Source organism: Ambystoma mexicanum, chromosome 6q, assembly GCF_040938575.1.
Source record: "Ambystoma mexicanum isolate Mex_15411 chromosome 6q, UKY_AmexF1_1, whole genome shotgun sequence".
Classification (NCBI taxonomy): domain Eukaryota; kingdom Metazoa; phylum Chordata; class Amphibia; order Caudata; family Ambystomatidae; genus Ambystoma; species Ambystoma mexicanum.
The window spans coordinates 1,035,015,946-1,035,037,187 of record NC_090937.1 but is presented as its reverse complement, the minus strand read 5'-3'; the positions used below and the strand labels follow the sequence as shown (position 1 = coordinate 1,035,037,187).

The window sequence follows — 21,242 nt, the reverse complement described above, 5'->3', positions numbered from 1 at the left end:
AGCTGGCTCAAAGAGGCCAAAGGAGATCCACCCGAGGTGGACGGGTCAAAAGTAGTAAAGCCGCAGCAGCAGCCAGTGCCTATTTACCCTCGGCATATGCATCAGCCGCCCCCAAACCACTCTGAGGTCTTTCCACACAAAACACCTGTAGGGGGCAGGTTAACTCACCATCTGACGGAATGGCAGGCTATTACGTCAGATGCTTGGGCATTGGAGACAGTTGCCCAGGGTTACTGCCTACCCTTTCTACACATCCCTCAGTCATCCACCGGGGCACATCTCTCTAAAAGTTCCAGATCCGCTCCTCTTGCAGGAAATTGTAGACCTGCTAGAGAAAGGTGCCATAGAACCGGTACCTGTAGCGGAGAGGAACATGGGCTGGTACTCCCCCCTACTTTCTCATACCAAAGAAGGACGGAGGACTGAGACCTATCTTGGACTTATGAGAATTGAACAAATTCCTCAGGAAGGACAAGTTCAAGATGGTAACTCTCTCTCAGATCCTGCAGGCCCTCCAGCTCCAGGACTGGCTGGTATCTCTGGACCTTCAGGATGCTTATTTCCATGTGCCAATCCATCTCAAACACAGGAGATACCGGAGGTTTGCAATTGGCGGCTCTCATTATCAATTTCAAGTTCTGCCATTTGGGCTGACCTCTGCCGTGAGGGTCTTCACCAAGCTAATGTCGGTAGTGGCTGCAAGTCTAAGGAGGGAAGGGATTCACGTCTACCCCTACCTGGACGATTGGCTGATCAGAGCTGTATCCCCGGAACAAGCTCAGATTCAGCTAGATTATGTCTGCCACTTCCTTCACAAACTGGGCTTCTCCCTCAATTTAAAGAAGTCATAGATGATACCATCAGAGACTCCAGTTCATTGGAGCGGCCCTGGACACTTCCCTGGGAAAAGCCTCGCCACCAGAGGTGAGGGCTCAAGATAATCTGCAGATGGTCACCAAGTTTCAAAATGTCCAACGTCTCCCAGCTTTCGACTTTTTGAGGTTGCTAGGCCTCATGGCATCCTGCATCTTCCTTGTGCCAGAGGCTCGCCTGAGAATGAGATCTCTTCAGTGGGCACTGAGAACTCAGTGGTCGGATTCTCAGGGAGAATGACAGATCTCCTCCGGATTCCGGACAAGGTAGCCCATGACCTTCAATGGTTGGCCTATCCAGAGAACATCTTGAAAGGAGAACTGTTTTGGCAACCATTTCCGGAGATAACAGTAGTCACAGACGCCTCACTCACGGGGTGGGGAGCCCATGCCAACGACTTGACCATCAGCGGTCGTTGGTCTCCATCGGAGTCCAAACTACACATCAACCTATTGGAACTGAGAGCGATCAGACTAGCTCTGAAAGCTTTCCTGCCATCAGTACAGGGGAGAAATGTCCTGATAATGACGGACAACACGGTGGCCATGCACTACCTCAACAAAAGAGGAGGCGTAGGGTCACTGCCACTGCAGAGAGGCAATGCAGCTCTGGTTTTGGGCAATTCAGGAAGGAATCTCTCTATCGGCAGTCCACCTTGCCGGAGAGAAGATGTTGACAGCGGACGCTTTGAGCAGGCAGAGCAGTTTCCCACTAGTGGGAGCTTGCTCTGGAAGTCCTTCAAGAGAGCTTTGCCCTTTGGGGAACCCCTCAGGTGGAAATGTTCGCCACCAGCACCAACAGGAAGTGCGATCTGTTCTGTTCAAGGGAATTTCCCCCGAGAGGAGCTCTAGGGGACACGTTCGTAGTGGATTGGGAGTTTCCACTACTGTACGCGTTTCCACCAGTCCCTGTCATTCCTCAAATGATCAGGAGGTTGAGAAGATTCCGGACAACCATGATCCTAATTGCCCCAGACTAGGCCAGGAGAACGTGGTACCCGGACCTTCTGGACATGTCCATCTGCCCTCCAATTCGTCTTGCACTCAAGGAGAATCTTCTCTCACAGAAGGGAGGTCAGGTTCTCCATCCAGACATCAGAACCCTCAACCTTCACGCCTGGCTTCTGAAAGGTTGAGATACAAAGATTGGGACCTCCCTGATGACGTCATGGAAGTGTTGCTTTCGGCCAGAAGGCCAGCAACAAAGTCTTTATACCGCTGCTGTTGGAACAAATTTTGCAGCTGGTGTAGAGAAGAGAATATCGACCCCTTTTCATGTGGTACACCAACAGTGTTATCCTTTCTACTCTACTTGGCAAATTCAGGCCTTCAAGTTGGCACTATCAAGGGCTATCTCGCAGCGCTATCGATCTTCAAGCGCACTGCAGAGGAGCCATTGTATTTCAAATTACCCTTCGTAATACCATTTCTAAAGGGATTAACTAATGTCTATCCTCCAAGGCCATTCCAAGTTCCCTTATGGGACTTAAATTTATTCTTAAATTTCCTGATGGGTACTCCTTTCGAACTACTCCACTCTTGTTCGCTAAGATTTCTCACCCTTAAACCTGTCTTGTTAGTGGCTTTAACATCTGCTAGAAGGGTGAGCGAATTACAAGCTCTATCTTGTAAACTCCCTCATACAATTTTTCATAAAGACAATTTCCTCCCAAAGGTGCTTTCTGAATTCCACATCACTCAGAAAATTACCTTAACTTTGTTCTATCCGCCTCCCCATCCAGGGAAAGAGGAAGAAAGGCTACATAGGCTGGACCCAAGGCAGGCTTTAAGCTTTTACATCAGCAGACTTGCTAGGATTAGGCAAGCAGACCAACTGTTCGTATGTTACTCCGGGCACAAATTAGGACTACCGATAACAAAACAAACCATTTCCAGATGGATTATTTTGGTCATTCTGGAATGTTACAAACTAGCAGGGAAAGAGCCTCCTCAAAATCTTAGGGCTCATTCAACCAGGGGTATCGCAGCCTCCTCGGCCCTCCAAAGAGGAGTTCCGGTTCGAGACATATGTGCGGCTGCTACATGGTCGTCCGCACATACCTTCACAAGATTTTACAACCTGGATTCCACCTCTAGTCAAGAGACTAGGTTTGGCAAAGCCGTATTACATTCTGTTCATTCCTAAAAGGAAACGTGGCATTTTACTCCCACCTCCAATTACACACCACTGCTATGGGAGTCTATCAAAGATAAGGAATACGTCGGAGGACACATTCCTTTCGAAGAACAAGTTACTTCTTACCTGGTAACGTTCTTTCGATGGTATGTTCCTCCGACGTATTTCTTATCGCCCCTCCCATCCATCCCCGCAGCAATACTTCCCTTGTGGTTGCATCTTACGCTCCTTCAAGGTCAATAACCAATTCATGTAAAACAACTGTTAACGTCAAAACGGAACTGAGCAACGGACGCTGCGCGAGTCTATTTATACACGTGATGACATCAACACCAATACGGAGGCTGTCGAGGGACTGAAAAAATTTGCCGAGGCCAGCAAGCTGGGAGATGATCTATCAAAGATAAGGAATATGTCGGAGGAACATCCCATCGAAAGAACGTTACCAGGTAAGAAATAACTTGTTCTTCTGATGCTTTTATCTGCTTAGATTCACATGCGCCCACCCTTCCTCCCCCGTGGAGTAGAAGGTGCATAGATGCTTTCTCTGGCTTTATCTGCAATCATTTGCTTTGCACACCTGTACTCGCGCTACACTTCATGCTACCTCATGTCTGAAACAAACCATCTGAGGGACCTTGACGCATAAAGGACCATGGGTACAGTAGACGTCACACTAGGGATAGTATTACTGTTACGCCCCTTCGACGTGCTTTTTCGAGTTTCGAAAACAAAAACTGTAATGCTCTGCAGCTACCACTAGATATCAGTCTATGCATAGCATGTGAATCTAAGCAGATTCAGGCATCAGAAATAAGATTACGATGAGTAATGTATCTCATATATATTGGGAGGCCGCTTATTCTCGAAAGGGAACCATTGGATATTTCACTAAATGTGTCAAACAAAGCAACAGCTAAGGCACCACACCTAACAAGGACAGAGTGCACAAACAAAGAACATTAACAAAGCAAATGTGTCCAGTAATTTGTATTTGGAGAAGAGGCAGTAGAGGAGAGCGGCAGTACATATAGTGGTAGATATAATATAGTTCCTCATCTGTTTAAGACATATGATCGAGCCCCGAACAGGCCAGCATGCCCCTTAACAGCAAAAGCAAAGCTCATCAATAATCCATTAAAAAGAACCAAATAATTGTGCAGACATGGGAAACCCTTCCTCCTACAATCTGAAAAATTCAGGGCAAATGCAGATTACCTACACCCTGATCATGCAAGTGCGGGGTGGAGGTGGTGGAAATTGGAAGCAGACACATGGGTACATGAAAGAAGGGCAACTTAACATTGGAGTCCTCGCATCCAATCAATATTGCAGTTAGGGCAAGCGATTATCATTTTGTGCTGCCATAGTGACCACCCAGGAAGAACCCCCCCCCCAACCTTCACCATCCAATGCAGAGACCGTGCTAGAGTCTCATCTAGGACAAGCCAAAGTTCCTAAAACGGTACTCCAGTATCCTGCTCTCCCTCCTACCCAAATTATTGTGCAAGCCTGTACCACAGGCTGGATGTGAAGAATCTACTCAAAGTATTTGAGAGATTTAGAATGGGGCTTGGTGCATGCAAGCATGCCTTTGTGCACCAATCCTGTACTGCCCCTATGCGCATGTAATCAACCGACGCCACATAGTTTCTGTATTACCGTTTGTGATTGGATGTTGAGGTAAGACTTAATAAAACTATCCCTTGACATACAGGTCCCGACTTTTAGTTTAAGCTTAAACTACTCAAGGAACCTTGGTAGAGGAGCAGAGCAGTCAGGCTTATCATAGGAGGAAGATGTGAGCTTGTAGGTAAGTACACTAAGCCCTGTTAGTACAGTAGTCCAAAGAAACACTTAAACCAATAAAGTGTTATAAAAATATTTAATATATTATATTTACACAAAGAAAGTCAGAAATATACTCAGTTCAAATAACCAACATACTTATGAATACTTATAAATACTTTTCAAAGGCTACTGCTTTAGTGGTAGTTGCTTGCAGTACAATTGTTAGTTTGATGCTAGTGACAGTTCTACCGGTACGACCGCGCATTAGCGTGAAGAACGAGATTATACAGTGATTGTATTTAGTTAGCAAAACCACATAAAATGGTCTTTTAGGAAGGAAGAAGGTTGGTTAGTCATACAGCAGCAGAGCTTAACTTTCTAGAGACACTTTCTTGTCAAACTAAAGCTTTTAAAGTCTCATTCCTAACTATATGCAAAAGTCAGTTTGGAGAGGGCTCAGTCTTACGAAGCAACAGAATAGTAAAGGTTCCTGAGGATACTTTCAGTCTTTAGGACAAGATACTAGAAGAGTCCTCACAACTATGGAGACCCTGTAAAAGGACTCTCAAAAGTGACACAATCCGGCAGCTTCGGTTAGAAGTAGAGTGGACACCTCTTTGCGTACTCCAACACTCTGGAGCAACTTCTTGGTTGAAGGTAAGTTATACCTTTTCACCCCACAGTACATTACGTTAGAAAAAATGCTTGTTGCTGGATTCTTCTCTGTGCAGCAGCGGCAGAGCCAGTATCCCGATTCCTTGGTCTGGTGATGAAAGGAAGTACTCTGAATGGGGTGTCGCACCAGCAGCTGAGAGACAGGACCCTTGGCACAGATTTCTCCATCGTCTCTGCTCAGTCTGTGGTTTTCGCCCCTTTTTGTCAGCACCAACAAAGGACGGTATTCGCCTGGCCAATCTTCTTCGATTCCTGGAGTCATGCGAGGGGACTTGGATGAGTTGGATGGTGTCTCTGGAGCTTCACCTGGAGCTCAGCAAAGACTTGGACGGATTCATCCTCTCAAAGAGGATGTACTGCAAGTGGGTCAGAGGTCTCCTGGTATTGACGGTCTGCAGCTCTGCAAAGGCACAGCACCTCGGGAGATGGCTCAGATTGTAGTTCGTCTCAGGGCTTGTTGGCCCTACCAGCCAAAGGGAAGGACTTGTCCTCTTTGGAGCTTCTCTGTCGAGTGAAAAACGGAGACAAGACAGCAGTGGTTGCTTCATGGTGATGCAATGGGTCTGCATGCGTCTCTGGTAGTCGGTTAATTCAGTTTACAGTGGTCGACTTGTCTTTCACCCCGGGAACCTCCCCTTTTATTCAGTTTCTCCACACACTCCTCTGAAATCTCTCTCAGCAGTTCACAGATAGGGGCAGTGGTTGTGCAATCGGGCAGCCTGCCCCCCCAGTTCCATTCAGACACTCAGGCAGACAAAGGGCAGGGGAGTGACTACCCCCCCTGCCTTCACCCCCCCTCCCACCTTCCTGCGTGCCGAGACGCACTGAAGCCCAGGCGCAGACACCCAAGAGATTTTCACTTGTTCTTTGGCCATATAGGAGTTTGGCCTTTTTCTGGCTTTCACAGGAGTAAATAACGGTGCATGTCCTTTCCATTTGCGGACTTGCTTTCAGCTCTTATTTAGGATAAGCGGAGGACTCCTGCAGTCATTCGTCGGATCTACATTTGAGCCAAGAATCCTTCAAAGAAGAGCAGCCCATGGATGACTTCTGCAGTGGACCAGCATCGCCTTCAGCGATTTGGACCGGTGAAGCCATGCTCCTCTACCTGATCTCTGAAGACCCCTAGTCGATGTTTCTGCCCATGAGTAGTGGGACCAACAAGCCTCTATGCCTTCTCGAGGATCAAGCCCCTCTGAGGCTTCGGAAGTGTCCCGGGGCACTGACCAACCTCGCTGGAAGCATTGCTGTTCCGCATTCTAGCCCGGAACTGCATTGTTCGCCAGCTTGTGCCACAAGTCGCCTACGGAATTTTCAGCTTACTAGCATCAAGGGAACCTGTCCTGGAGCTGCTACTTTGACCACGGCTGGAAGAAAGCTTGTCATCGCCTGCAAACGGTGATTGCCACTGGAACTCTTTCCTCCATCCTGTGATCTGTGAGGGGTCTGCATCGTTGGAATCTGCATTTTTTTTCATTGACTGGGCTTGTAATTGCACCCATCCGGAAGATGCCTCAAACTTGCAACCTCTCAGCACATCTCAACTGCTAGCGTCATTTTTCAGTGTGTTCTAAAGCCTTAAATGTGTGATTGTTTAAGCTGAATTATTGTGTATTATTCTGTGTGGACTTATCGAAGGCCCCTCAACCCACTCATACACTCCTGAGAATAAGCTCTCCACTCTACCTTTATTAAATTTAGGTGACTCTCAGAGCTCCCTGTTCATCATAACTAGAGTAGTCTCCTAAAACCAGTTCACCTGGGCTTATTTTAGAAGTCCACCTTAACGGAAAGCCACGCCTTCATTCAGCCTAGAGGAACACTCTCCCACACAGGGAAGAAAATATAATTTGGCTTTTGAATACCAGCCTCACTGCTGTACCATGGCAGGAGATCCATGGCAGACAGACCCCCAATTCCAGTGGTTGGCAGGGTAGCAGGTAAATCATCCCCTCAGCACAGTAGCCCAACAAATCCTCCCAAGGAAATTATAAAATTGCTATTTTATCAAAATGCAGAACATCATGCATAGGAGCAGGACCACTTGAAATGTTGGGAAGCTCCAGAATGCATAACCCCACCCCAGGATGCCATTACAATATCTTGCATCGTTCAATAATGCATAAAGAATAACAGCAGCCAAACAGCACATTATTAACCAGTGTATTCCGAGTAATAAATGGAGCTCCCTCGCTCTGCTTGCCTGTAGTCTATGCAGTCTTTAGAGCCATGGGAGAGGGAGGGTGGGATTCCATCCAACATAAAATTACAATATATAACCTGTAATGTTGCACGTTTTTGTTCCTAGCTTCAACTTGGCATTGGAAAACACTTTGCTCTGTTCAATCATCATCTTGCTCAAGTCATTGAACATGATTTTTGTTAATTTGGCCCCAAGTTACATTTTGTGGTTTTCTTGTTCTGTGAAGGAACCTCTCCTTTACAGGGACGCATTAAAACCTTCCAATGAACAGTTGACCAGGAGCTATCTTACTTGTGTTACAATGAACCTGTTTTATTTCTAGTGTCTTTCCAGAAGTTAGGCCCAGCGTCTCGGGTCGGCTTCTTCTGTAGGAAGTACATCCTCCTCCTGAGGGAAGCCCACTGATCTTCTCCATTGCACATCGGATATTCACTAGTTTCCTGTCAAGCACAGCAACACAGCAACACTAACTATCATCAGATACCTCACACCCGCTACCATGGACCCAAGATAATCTGTTCTCTTGGTGGTTTATATCCTCTGCTCTCCGATTCATCAAAAGCTCGAAGTTTGTTTTTCTGCATATTTGTCTTATTCACGACTCCCATAAGAACTGGTAGGGCGTGGATCTCCCTTCCCACTCACCTTGGCCCCCTTAGGCAGCTCAATAGTTGTGATAATTTAGCTGGTTTCCTTCTCCGGATTAGGCTCTTCCTGTTTTTGCTCTTCCCAATCCACTATGTCGGTTGTTTCAGACATCCCTAAACCTCTTACTGTTTTAAAAGCTTTCTAGATGGGGAAGGCATGAGCTCAGCTACTGTGCTGGCAGCATGGTTGCTGTGTGGCTCTACATTATAACATATGCTTGTATTTCACTTGTATGCTGTGGCACAATACATTGGACTTCTCCTAACTCTTCTAAGTATTTTTTAAGACCGAAATCTAACTATATCCATCCAGATCCGAGGCAAGCTTAGTACCAAATACCTTAAAATAAAATGAGGAATTCCTGTATTGAAAAAGAAATGCTGTTCGACTTGCGATTTTATACAGTAGTCCAAATAAAGACTAATCTATAATGTACTGTTACCTTAATATCCCTGCTCTAGGTTGTCAGTAAGCTTGTTCAAATACGTGACTACATCACCAAAGCTATCTCCATGAGAGATGATCTTCTACAGAAAAATGAAAGGTCTGCAAATATTGAGCGTCTAACAACCCTCATTGATCATCTGAAAGACCAGGAAAAATCCTACCTTAAATTTTTGCAGAAGATGCTTGTAAGTATGAACTTGGTGTTCTCTGCCTGTTAGCAAGTTGTAATAAGCACCTGCAGCCTTGTGTAAACTCTAATTTAGTTAATTCTTTTCAAGTTTCGTGGCACTTGATACATGATAACATCAGCTGGTTGACCCATTTCTTTTCAGACCCAGGCACTAACTGACATGCAAGAAATGCTACACTTTTCCCACGGCAAACCTTTTACATCAAAGCATTGTTGCTATACTATGAGCTGGAGACATTATCTCCTTTCTTCAGATATTAATGATAGTACAAAGCTGAACGTTTGTGTAACCTTTTTAATTTTCAAAAATGTGGAGTGTAGCACTTTTTAATGAGCACTAGAATATAATCATATTTGTGTGTTAGGCCAGTAGTACAGATTTGTCATTTTTGTCTCTTTTTTAAATATTTCAGGCTAGAGAAAATGAGGATGACGTTCGGACGGTAGATTCAGCTGTGGGATCTGGTTCTGTAGCTGACACTGCATCCCTAAATGCTGATGTGCATTCTGAGCCTTCTGATACCGCAGTAAGATACTGTAATGTGCTGGAAGGATTTTTTTTTTCTCTATTCGTTATTTATAAATTTACTTTTTTTTATATTATCCTGGAATGCTGGCATGAATGTTATTTTGTTGAGAATTCATTTTAAATGTAAAAAATATATGTAACTTACATTCAAAATCACATACATTTGTCTATGTGCATTTTAATTCATTTTAGGCAGTTTTTGTACAACCCGATGTCCTTAATAGGGGCTAATGCACATGACAAGAAAAGGAAGTCAAACCTCGTGTAAAATGGACAGGGTAACATGAACTCTCAGCTATTGGTAGCAGGCTGACTTAAAATTGGCGCACACACATCTCTAGAAAATACACTACACTGATATGCTGAACAAAATATATTGTTTATTCACAGATTGGAATCTACCAGGTCAAATACTGTGTTATACCTTAAGTATAAAAAAGATAACCACTATATTATAAAACAAAGTAATGGTCTTACGAGGTGGGTCTACTACCACAGGTAGGTACCAAATATAAAGTAATGAGGCGGGGGAGATCAAAGGACCCACACAACCTAACCAACCCTATGGGGCCTGCACAATGAAATGCAGTGTCCTGAAGACGCAACCCGTCCCTGTTATATGTGGAAGACCCGAGATCTGGTGGCCTGCTCCTAACACCAATGGGGGATGAGAGAAGAAAGGAAGTAAACATTTGCGCTAAGAGGAAAACTATTGTACAAATTCCAAAAGCCTACACCAACACTTAACATTAATTTTGGCCATCTAGTGTACAGTATTAAAAATAATGCATATACACTTTATTCCGACATGCCATAGATCTGATATGATACGATATGCCATTTATAACACACCTATATACAAGTGTTTCAAGGCACAACGAGGGAAGGGTGGGAGGACGGACAACGATCTTACTAGGCCAAGTGATGTTGAGATAGCGAGGGGGAGGGGAAAAGTGCCAGGGGAAAGGGGAGGGGCAGTGCTGTACATGGGATCAACACAATAACGAGAAGTGCAGCCAGCAAGTGGCAGGTGCAAGGGTAAGTGCAGACAGCAGGCCTCCAAAAGTGCAGGTAGGGGACTGTAGGGTTACAGATGCAGACCCAAGTGCAAGGGTTGCCGGGAGACAGTGCAGGTATGCAACTGCTGTGCTGGCAGGGACCTGGGCCCGAATTAGAGGGTAGCCAGGTGACCAGTGCAGTATCAGACTGGAAATCAGCAGGGGAGAGGAAGGCAGAAGCAAAGAGGAAGGTCTTGAGGTGCTTCCGGAAACATAGATGTTTCTCCTCAAGTTTCAGAGGGTCAGGAAGGCTGTTCCAGAGGGAGGCCCCAGCCGAAGAAAGATCTACCCCAACTCGTTGCTTGGAGAAGTGAGTGACCCTGAGGGAGTTGGAGGAGCAAAGAGCTCAAGTAGGAAGGTATTTACGATGAGAGAGTTGGAGGTATTGAGGACCCAAGCCCCAGAAGGCCTTGTGGACAATGCAAGGGTCTTGAACTTAATCCTTGCGGCCACTGGGAGCCAATTCAGAGATTTCAGTGCTGGAGAGATGCGATCCCTGGGCTTGAGGCCAAGGACAAGTCTTGCAGTCGTGTTCTGGATGAGTTGCGGAGGGCGGAGCGTAGAGGCAGGCAGATTTAGAAAGAGGCTGTTGCAGTAGTCTAGCCTAGAGAGAACCAGACCTCTAGAGATACGAGCTTCTGTGGGATGGAGAGGAAAGGAAGATTCTGATGCTTGTTAATCTGCTTAGAATCACATTCTGTGCATATGGTCCGACATCCAGTGGTAACGCAGAGTATTGCATCTTGTCTTTCGGGACCGAAAGGGGACGTCTGCATAGGACTGTCTGTAACACTATCCCTATCGTGACGTGTGTAGTACCCAAAATCCCTCACGCACCGAGGTCCCTCAGATAGTTTTTTTCCGCCCAGATAACTGGCCGCCCTATAGCGGAGCTCTTACTAGAGACATTGTTTATCTTTACCGAATTGCCGGTTTATTCCCCGTTAAGTCACTTCGCCCAACGAGAACATCTTCAAAGACTACGGGGGAATCGTCTACGGCTGTGGATTTTGGCGCCTAAGATCCGGCGGATGGATTTTCCACATGGTCGGGCCTTCTGGCCGACCTATACAGTAGGGAGAGTGGGGTCGGGGTGGCCATATTGTTGGTATGTCTTTCCTCCTTTCCCCCCTTTCCCTGCTGCTCTGGTCATCCTTCCCTTTGGCTATGGAAAGGACTCATTTTAGATTCTGCCCTTAGTGTAGGGTCAGGTATCCTTGGAAGGACGAACGCAGGACGTGTCACTCCCGTCTCCCCCTAGAGCACGACGAGAAGCGGTGTGCAGCGTGCAAACTCCTTCGGCCTAAGACACTTAAGGAGCGATCTGTAAAGCGGTGGGCCGCGTACATTATGTCACACATGGAACCCCTTGCCCCACCGCCACACCCGCTGAAAGTGGCGGGGGTATTTCGGATGACCAAACGTCCGTTTCGGATGTTCTAGACCTTGAGGCGGACGCTTCTAGGTCTGCCACGCCTGTCCCCGACCCTTCAAGGCTCGACTCTGGTCTTGCTACAGGGACCACACCCGGCGACAGGGGCGTACAAGCGCATCACACTAAGCACACAACCCCTATGCCGATTTCGACATCTTCGTCGAAAAAGGCAAAAGCGCCAACAGGGCCGCCGAAAACTTCGCCGGTTCCCTCGGATCGTTCAGATCTAGCGCCTTCCCCGCATCCGCAACAGCGTTTTGCGGCTGGGCAATCTTAATTAGCTAAGGGCGCTACTCCAAAACCTACATGCGTCGAAGCGCGGGAGCCCGATGCTTTGACGGTCTCTAAGGCCTCAGTGGGCCCGAAAACAACGGCTATGCCTCTACCCGACAAACCGACCGCTAAGCCCTCTAGTGCCGCGGAAGGTACTACACCTGCGGATAAATCATCGGAGCCTTTGTCTCACGACAAAAGCATCGGAAGAATTACGGCGGCAGTGGGCCTCACTCTGGTTCCGGCTAAGGTTATGGGACAAGCCGCGGAAAAAATTTCGGCGGATTGGGTTCCGGATTCTGATGATGCTTACGAGGATAGTCAAGAGCCTCTGACACCCTGAGAGACTCCTTTCGACGCCGCAGTGCGGGGAACGTCGTTTCTCCTCACGTAGGCCCGTTTGGGGTCCTATTATTCCCCCCCCCCTGAAAAGGGCTCGGGTAGACCCTAACCTCCAAATTCAGGAAGATCAGTCTCATGTTTTCCAACAGGAAGACCTGTTTCAGATGGATACATATAGAGACATCTCTAATGAAGAAGCTGCTTTTCTGCAAAACTGAGGAGGATCTAGAGGATTCTACGGACAACTGGGAGGAAACCCAGCAGAAAGGTCAGGACCCATGGACACAGCAAGATCAGGACTCTGTTTTGTGCCTAGACTCTCCTCCGTTTGATATGTAAGGGGGTAAGTTGCCCTCTTTTTTTTTTTTTTTTTTGTTGAGGGGGGCCTAAGTCATAAGGGGGTATAACAGTTATAAGACAAGGACTAAGGCTACCCCACCTTGTGGACACTGGCCATGAAAGGATCCAGCACACTATTGACAGATCCCTGCAAGTGGACTGTGTTTTAGAGAACACCCAGGATACATTTAACACATATACACAATTTCTTTATTCATATAATTCTGAAACCAAACTGTTTTTCTTAGCACGACATGGGTAATATCAACGTAATCTTTTACTTGCCTTTAAGGCATATCAAATGCACTTCATACATTAGTTTGTACATTTGGTTTCTTTGCAGTGTGGGTTAGTACATATTGGTGACTGAGAATGTGGTCAAATTGACCTGACATCTATTTAGTCGACACTGATTGGTGTTTCTGGCACAGAGGTGGTTGCTGGTGTTCTGATGCAGTCTTCAGGACAGTTCTAGTGGACTTGATGGTGTCACAAGTTATGCACTGACTGGGTACATCTAAAGGTAAGAAAAGTGTGTTTAAAAACATGGGGTGTCTCTACAGGGACTGAAAGTGCCTGATGAGGTGCTGGGCTGTATCCTACCTGAGCCGTTAATTCTCAGTGTCACAGGTTGACGAAGAAACAGTGAGTTTCTTGCTGCGTGCGCCTTCTGTGCGCTTGGTGTAATTTGATCTTGAAGTGATTCGATCTGGACTCCAGTTAAAAAATAACTGTTGGAGAAGATGATAATTATCTGATTAGATAAGGGCGGGTGCGCACTGAGTATCGTGCCACTACCACCCTTTCTGGCTATGGTGTTGGACTATCTGCCAAAACATGCTTTTTACAATGGTGGTTATATAATATTATAGAGTTCGCTCCGTGTCTGTGATCAAGTGAACTATCAAAGTCTCGCCCGGTGCAGTGCGAGAAAATATGCTTCGTGCCATGCGTGTCTGTGGGGGATACCCGGTCAGTGCCACAGTGCTCTCTAATGGTTCTGGAGAGAAACGAACTGTGCCGGGTGGGCTGGAGGCCGCGGAGGGTCGGGATATAGCTTACCTTCGGATGCGCGTAGCTGCAGATCGCCGTGTAGTGGCGGTGTCTGTGGCTACGTGCATGCATGCTCACTATTTGTTGTTAGTTTGACGTGTGCGTGCGCGCCTTAGACTAGGGGGCGCATGCGATTGAGAGCAGTGTCTCATTGGTTCTGTCTGAGGGGTAGTGTCTCTAACATGGGCCTGGGCATGGGCATGGAGGAGACTTGGTATAACTCCTGTGCATTGCTTGTTGTGACTCGTGAGTCGGACACCATGTCTGTGTATAAATGAACACAAGCAAGCTGAGAATGTGTCATCATTACGTTACTTACACAGTAGCATTGTAGAGAACGCTTATGTGTGCAAGCAATGTCTAATATTGGTAATGTCTACGGAGTATCTGCCAGGGACATGGGCACCTTAGGGGCTTGGTATACCTCATGTGTATAGCCTGTGGTAAGTAGTGAGTCAGGTAACAGGTCTATGTATGGATGAACACGTGTTCTTGCATAGCTTATAATACATGGCCGAGTGTTTTTAGTCAACACGGGCTCAATTCTATACAGACGGGCATCTCCAGAGATGAACGCATGGTACAAATACCGCAGTGGGGTCACATATTAGAGCATTTTTGCAGACAGAGATCTCATTCCATAGTGGTGCTATAACGTAAGTTGCAATGCAATGTCAGCGGAAAACAAACGTGTCATAGCCAGATAAACATCTTGAATCCAATTAACAAAATTAAACCATCCATAGTTGCTTTAGATTAGGCGATGTTACGTTCATGACATATCATTGGACACACTTGGTGAACGGTTAGAATGACACTTAGAAAAACAAATTCCACTCTATGGCCACATTTAAACCATTCTTCACTGTGTCTAAGCGGTGTATCCACCATTGTAAAAAGCATGTTTTGGCAGATAGTCCAACACCATAGCCAGAAAGGATGGTAGGGGCACGATACTCAGTGCGCACCCGGGAAAGAACCGGGAAAAAACGGAGTCCGTTTTCCCTTTCCATGGTGGCAATCGGGAGCGGACCCGCTGGGAACACAACTGTTCCCAGCACGTCCGCTCCCGAAAAAAGGATAAAAAAAATAAGTGGGGCTGGGAGGGCGGGAGTGGGATGGGGGGGGGGGGGGATGGCAGAGAAAAATAAATAGAAAAACGTACCTGCGTCCTCGGCGAGGGAAGCCTCCAGCTGCGTGGAGGCGCAGAGCGGGGGGTGGCCCCTCTCCGAGGCTCCACACGGCTGGAGGCGGCCCTCGTCCCCTGCCGGGGATGCAGGAACAAGAGGGTAAGTTGGGGGTGTGGGGGGGGGGGGCAGTGAGAGGGAGGGAGGTGAATTAAAAAAAATAAGAAAAGACTTACCCGAGTCCCCGGCGGGGGGGAAAAGGCAGCCTCTCAGCCGCGGGGAGGCTCGGAGCGGGGATGGCCCCGCTTCGAGCCTCCTCATTGGCTGAGGGGCTGCCATGCCCCCCGCCATGGACAAAGGCCGTTGAATCCCGACGGAGGGATTCCGGGCCTGGTAATGACTCGGCGAGAGCCAATCAGAATGGCTCTTGCATTCTGATTGCGCCCTCGCCGGGTACTAAAGAATAAACACTATTCCTGTTTTGTTTGGAATCCAATTACATATAAACATGACCCAATACTGTGGTCTCAACTACTCCTCAAATTGTTCAGAGATAGCTGGTATATGCAATCACTCCCTGTAACATAGCATGAATCTTAAATTATACCTGTATACAAAAAGGGCGACAGAATGGCTCGAGCTAATCATCCCATCTCCATTCTAGATTCCCTGAGTAAAGTTTTCGCATCCGAATTCAAGATGAATTGGACATTTGGGTTACGAAATTAAAATTATCAAAATATCAAGTGGGCTTTTGTAACGGCCTTGGAGCGACTCTAAATGGCATGTTATTGAATCACTTAAATGCACAAGCCAAAGGTCCTAGGGACCTTCCAATTTATATAGACAGCCTTGACAAATGCCTTTGACAAGGAAGATCGCTATGGTGGAAATTGCGTACATTGAGAAATTGGTTGGTCTTATGTTATTACATTCAGGTACAAAAATGAGGGTCTGTTTATCGGCAGAAGGGCATTTAACCCAAGCAATTAATTAATCCCTGGGTCTGAGAAGGGGCTGTATTCTAGCCTCAATGCTTTCAACTTGTACCTCTCTGATATTGATACTTTTTGGGCCAAGGCAGTGGCCCTTTCGGTAAGATGGGACAAGTTGAATTTGCATTGGTTGACATACACTGATGATGTGCTCTTATTTGACTCCATCGGCTTAGGGCTCCAAAGAAAGCCATCTTCATTCTTCAAGTACACATTGGAAAATAATTTGCTTGTAAATGGGGCCAAATCAAACATCTTAATCTTCTCGAACAAAAGATCTCTGAAGCAAGTGTCCTGGATAGTTGGCGAACATAAATTGGAATCTGTAAAATGCCTAAAATATTTGGGATTTTAAATCCAGCAAAAGCCCACTTTATTGGGCATACAAGATGATGCGTGCCAGAATGGCCCCTGTTATTAGCACAACTTTACAGGGCTTATTGTAATTTCTCGAATTCCTTTGAGGAAGTACTATTGTGAAAGTTGTCCTGTCTCTAATTTACGGTATAGTCTATACTTTATGACCTTGGGCCTTTTTTAATACCAAGGAAGGAATACTCTGGATGAAAGCAAATTTTACTACATGAACTGGACCTTACTTCACTGAAGTCAATGTCATTGTGGAGGGGGTTAGGTCTTTTGGCAAAAATCCTGTGCCGAAAGCCTATGCTCCTTTTTGTTAATATCAATACTAATTGTATAAAAAGGTATTCAGGCAAGATCGCTTTCCGAGTATGTGAACCAATTGAAAACTTTATTGGAGATCATTGACCGTGATATTGCAAAGTTGCTCCCTAATCCTAACAAAGCAAAGTTTAAGTTCTACGGAAACGATTAGTGTACAACCGTTGACGCGTGTATGCCTACTCTCTTTATTCGGAATATGTAAACATCTTTAGAAAAAAAGTTTTTTTTCCGAGATACCTGGTCCTCTTCATTGCCAGAAAATTAGTCACTTCTGTTGAACATTTAAATTTAATCTTTTTCTGACTCTGGAATGTGAGGGTCCAAGGATGGGCATCCCGAGCAACTTGAGAACTTTTCGCTGGTGTAGTGACGAATCGGAAATGGAAACTTTTAAACACATTGTCTTTCTTTTTCTTTTTTTATTATGGATTTTCATACAACAAAAACAAACCTTGCGGACAAGGCAACATGTCAATCATATTTCCCCTCCCCCACCCCTTACCCACACCCTCCCCCAAATAGCGGTTTCTTTAGATTCAGAAAAACCTAAACATTCAGTTGTCTTAGTGAGCGGATTACAAAGTCATGTGTTGCTTGCAATTCCACGACCGCCTCCTGAGCCTTTCCATCGTACACTGGATATGGTCCAGTTAGTGGCAGCACCCCTGGGGGAGAGCTCACTCCTTTTGACTTCCTGGTCAGTCCAGAACATATAAACCTGCCCTTGGTCTTGGTGTCTAACATCCCCTTCATTCAATTGTTATCATATACGTTCATAAATTCCCTCCAGTTGCTCTCATGAGGCACAGACCTCCCATGGAGATCTGCAGTTATTCTTTCCATGCTACATATATTCATCGCTACATTGAGCCAGTCCATTCTGCTTGGGGTCCAGACACGTTTCCATTTCCTCACCAGGCAGGCCCGTGCTTACATGGCCAGTGTCTCCAACACTGTAACTCCTTTTAAGCCTAAAAAACAAAAGAATGCTGAAACAAAACCTCAACCTTGGTTTACAGCCGGGCTTATGAAGTTAAAATCTGTTACACTCGAAGCCTTTTACTCCTGGAAATCTGCTACCTCCCCAGCTCTTTTGCAATCATATAAGAAATTAGCCAAGAACTACAAATTAGCAATCTTGGAAGCAAAGCAGAATTTTCATATTAGAATAGCAATGGTGGCATCTGACTCTAAGGACATTTTTAAAATCCTTAAGGAACAGGTCGTCCTTACCCCCCAAATCCCCCACATCCCCCACATTGGATCAATTTGAGATAAGGGATGCCACTTGGTGCTAGCGCATCCAAGATGGCATGCAAAACAAATTATCAGGCATAAGAACAGGGAGGCTAGATCGCAAGAAGGAATTCCTCTTAATGTTCACCGAGGGACATTCAAAACTTTTAGGGTGTAAGTTGTCGGTTGCTCAATTTCAGTTTCATCCAATTACTGAGTATACCTTACAAAAAGTTATCGTAAAATGTAAACCAGTTCAGTGCAAAGGGTACTTTTGTATTTATTTAATAAACGCTTGCCCTCCCCCTCTTATAAAGGCAATCTGCCATTTTGTCAACACCTCATTGAGCGAAGGCATTGTGCCAGATAACCTGAAACAAACCAAGGACAACCCTTTGAATTACCGCCCTATATCGAAGACCCCATTTCTATAAAAAAATTCTAGATAAGGTGGCTTACAGTCAAATCGCAGACCATTTAAATACGTATCCTATCCTGAACGACCAATCAGGTTTCGGGTGCAATTTTGGCACCGAGACGTCTCTTCTGGAGTTAAAATCAAAATTGCTTGATCGCCTAGATAAAGGGTCTTTATCCCTATTAATATTTCTTGACCAATCAGCGTTTGATTTGATTGATCATTCAATACTGCTGTCTGGGTTGTCTGATGTAGCCAATTTTTCACTGTTGGCAATTTCATAGGTTTGATCCTTCCTGAAGAGTAGACACAGCAGAGTCTGCTCAGAAGTAGCAGAGGCATCTCCCACCCCAGTCCTCTTTGGGGTCCCTCAGGAGCTAGTACATCCCCATGCCTGTACACTATCTTTATGGTCACCTTCTTTTTAGAGCTAGAGGGCATCTTTTTCTCAAATTACGCGGATGGCACACAATGTGTCGTTCTGCTCTCGGGTTGCCACACACAGGACGAAGCAGAGTTAAATAGAGTCTTTGACCTTATAGAGAAGTGGATGCTTAATAATAACCTGCCGCTGAACAAGAGAAAAACGGAACTCATGAGTGTGGGTATCCGAGCTGCCCTTAATAAATTGGACAATAACTTTGGTTCCTTTTAGGTTAGGGGTGGAACAAATTATCCCAGTCTCCAAACTTAAGATCTTGCGTATAACTCTTGATCAGATGCGGACTATGAGCCCACACGTCACCAGCGTAGCATCCGCATCACTGTATTATGTGAAACTGCTCTACCATCTTAGGCCCCTTATCACACAGGCAAGTGCAGAAACGATCGCCAGAGCCATAATTGGTGCCAAGATGGATTATTGTGGTAGTTTTATTATGGGCATTAGTAAACGAGATATCCACAAGCTTCAGATTATACAAAACAGGGCTGTAAGAGTGGTCATGTGTCTGACTAGGAGAGACCACTGTACACAAGCGAGACGGTTGCTTCATTGGCACCCCATAGAAGCACGTGTCAAGTTCAGGATCCTTGCCATCACATTCAAGTGCATACAAGGACTAATGCCTATATATTTGCAGGACTATATCAGTGATAAAGGTAACGGCAGAACACTGAGATCCTGTGGTCAGTCTGCTACTAGTTCCTAGGAGTAGAACTTCTAAAGCCGAAAAGGGGGCCCTTCAGTGGGTGGCACCCAAACTCTTGGAACCAGTTACCAATCACACTGAGATCCCAAAGTTCCTTGGCTCTCTTTAAGAAAAATCTAAAAACGTATCTGTTTGAATAAGCTAGCAGTTGTCTCTCTCTGTAGGCTGGTACCGCAGTTTTCCACCCTCTGTGGGATATATGTTTAGCGATATATGTATGTTTGTCTCTACTGTCAGCGCCTTTATGCCCCAGGGTCCATAGCGCGCAATACAAATAATGTAATGTAAGTGCGTGTTGTCCCGATGAAGCCCCTCCAGGTCTTTTATCCAGCCCAGCACTTTCAAGGGCATCCCTACCACATATGCCAGTAGTCGGCTCGGGCCCAACATAGGCGCCAACAGTTGGGGCTCACAGTCTGAAACATCTTTGAGAGCCTAACAGGATCATATTGCCACCTATGGAGGAGCTTGATAGCATGCAATTTATATTGGCTAGAAATCGAGGTCTGCAAGGCCCCTTTATACAATCTCAACCAATGCTCTGATCTATCTCCTTTCCCATCTCAGTTTCCCATCTCTGTCTTAACTTTTCAGTGGACCCGCTCCCTGCAATCACCAATTCCCTATACATAGCCGAAATCAGACCCTTCATTTCCGTTCTTTTATCTAAGAGTTTCTCCAAGGGGGTAAGATCTCTCTGTAAAGCATCTCTCCATTTCCCCCCCTGTGAGTTCACCTTTTAATTGAAGGTATGAGAACACCGAAATGGCCCCCACGTCCAACTCTTCCAACTCATTATAGTCTTGAAGGTGCTGCCCCTCCACAGTTGACCAACCCTCTCAAGACCTGCCTCAAACCATGCCTGAAATCTTTCAGTGGTCGGGATCGCGTCTCGTATTATCGGGGCCCACAAATTACTCGGAGGAGAGGGCCACGTCATTGCCCCTTACATGTCCGCACCCTGTCTCCATTATCCCATATTGTGCCCAGGATCGGGTGATCTCGGATTGTACGGGGGAGCCTGACCCTAGTCGTCCATAACTATTCCCCCACAGTGGCGGGGGAGAGGTGTAGATTATCCAGACCAATCCATTGGTACTCACTCTGCATGCTAAAATGAGGTATGAGGACCCGTAGTTGAGCTGCCTTTATAATACAGTTTCACATTTGGGAGCCCCCCCCCTCCCCCTATCTTTCAGTAAGGTGAGAACCTCAAAGGATATTCTCGGCTTTTTCCCCTGCCATAAAAATTTCACCTAAGCCCACTTTATCTCTCAGAAATAGGCCTCCGGGACCCGAATCGGGGGCATTTGAAATGTGTAAAGAAACCCTGACAAACACACCATCTTTAGGGCATGGAGGCATCCTAGCCACAATATGGTCAATTTTTCCCATCTTTCCAAATCGGCATGGATCCCGGACAGTAGTGTGGGGAGGTTGACTTGAAACGGGTCTCCCACGTCCCTCGTGAGGAGAATCCCCAAGTATCGCAGTGTGCCCAGTTTAACCAGTAATCCCAGTTGGGCAAACCTATTTATCTCTTCATCCCCATCCCTGCCCCAAGGGGAACAGGACTGATTTCGCCCTGTTCATCTTAAAACCGGAGAGGTCTCCGTACTGCTCAATCAACTGGACC

At 46.1% G+C, this 21,242-nt stretch overlaps 1 protein-coding gene across 5 annotated transcripts in view; it reads left to right on the top strand.

The window, feature by feature from the left end:
• PCM1 (pericentriolar material 1) overlaps nt 1–21,242 on the top strand; it is a 2,166,942-nt gene that overhangs the window by 275,854 nt on the left and 1,869,846 nt on the right. For 4 of the 5 annotated variants that reach the window (XM_069631561.1, XM_069631564.1, XM_069631562.1 and 1 more), the window contains exons 5-6: nt 8,788–8,958; nt 9,377–9,490. In XM_069631561.1, coding sequence (XP_069487662.1) covers nt 8,788–8,958; nt 9,377–9,490 — 285 coding nt within the window. The remainder of the gene's footprint in view (nt 1–8,787; nt 8,959–9,376; nt 9,491–21,242) is intronic. The other variant, XM_069631563.1, reaches the window with a different exon arrangement.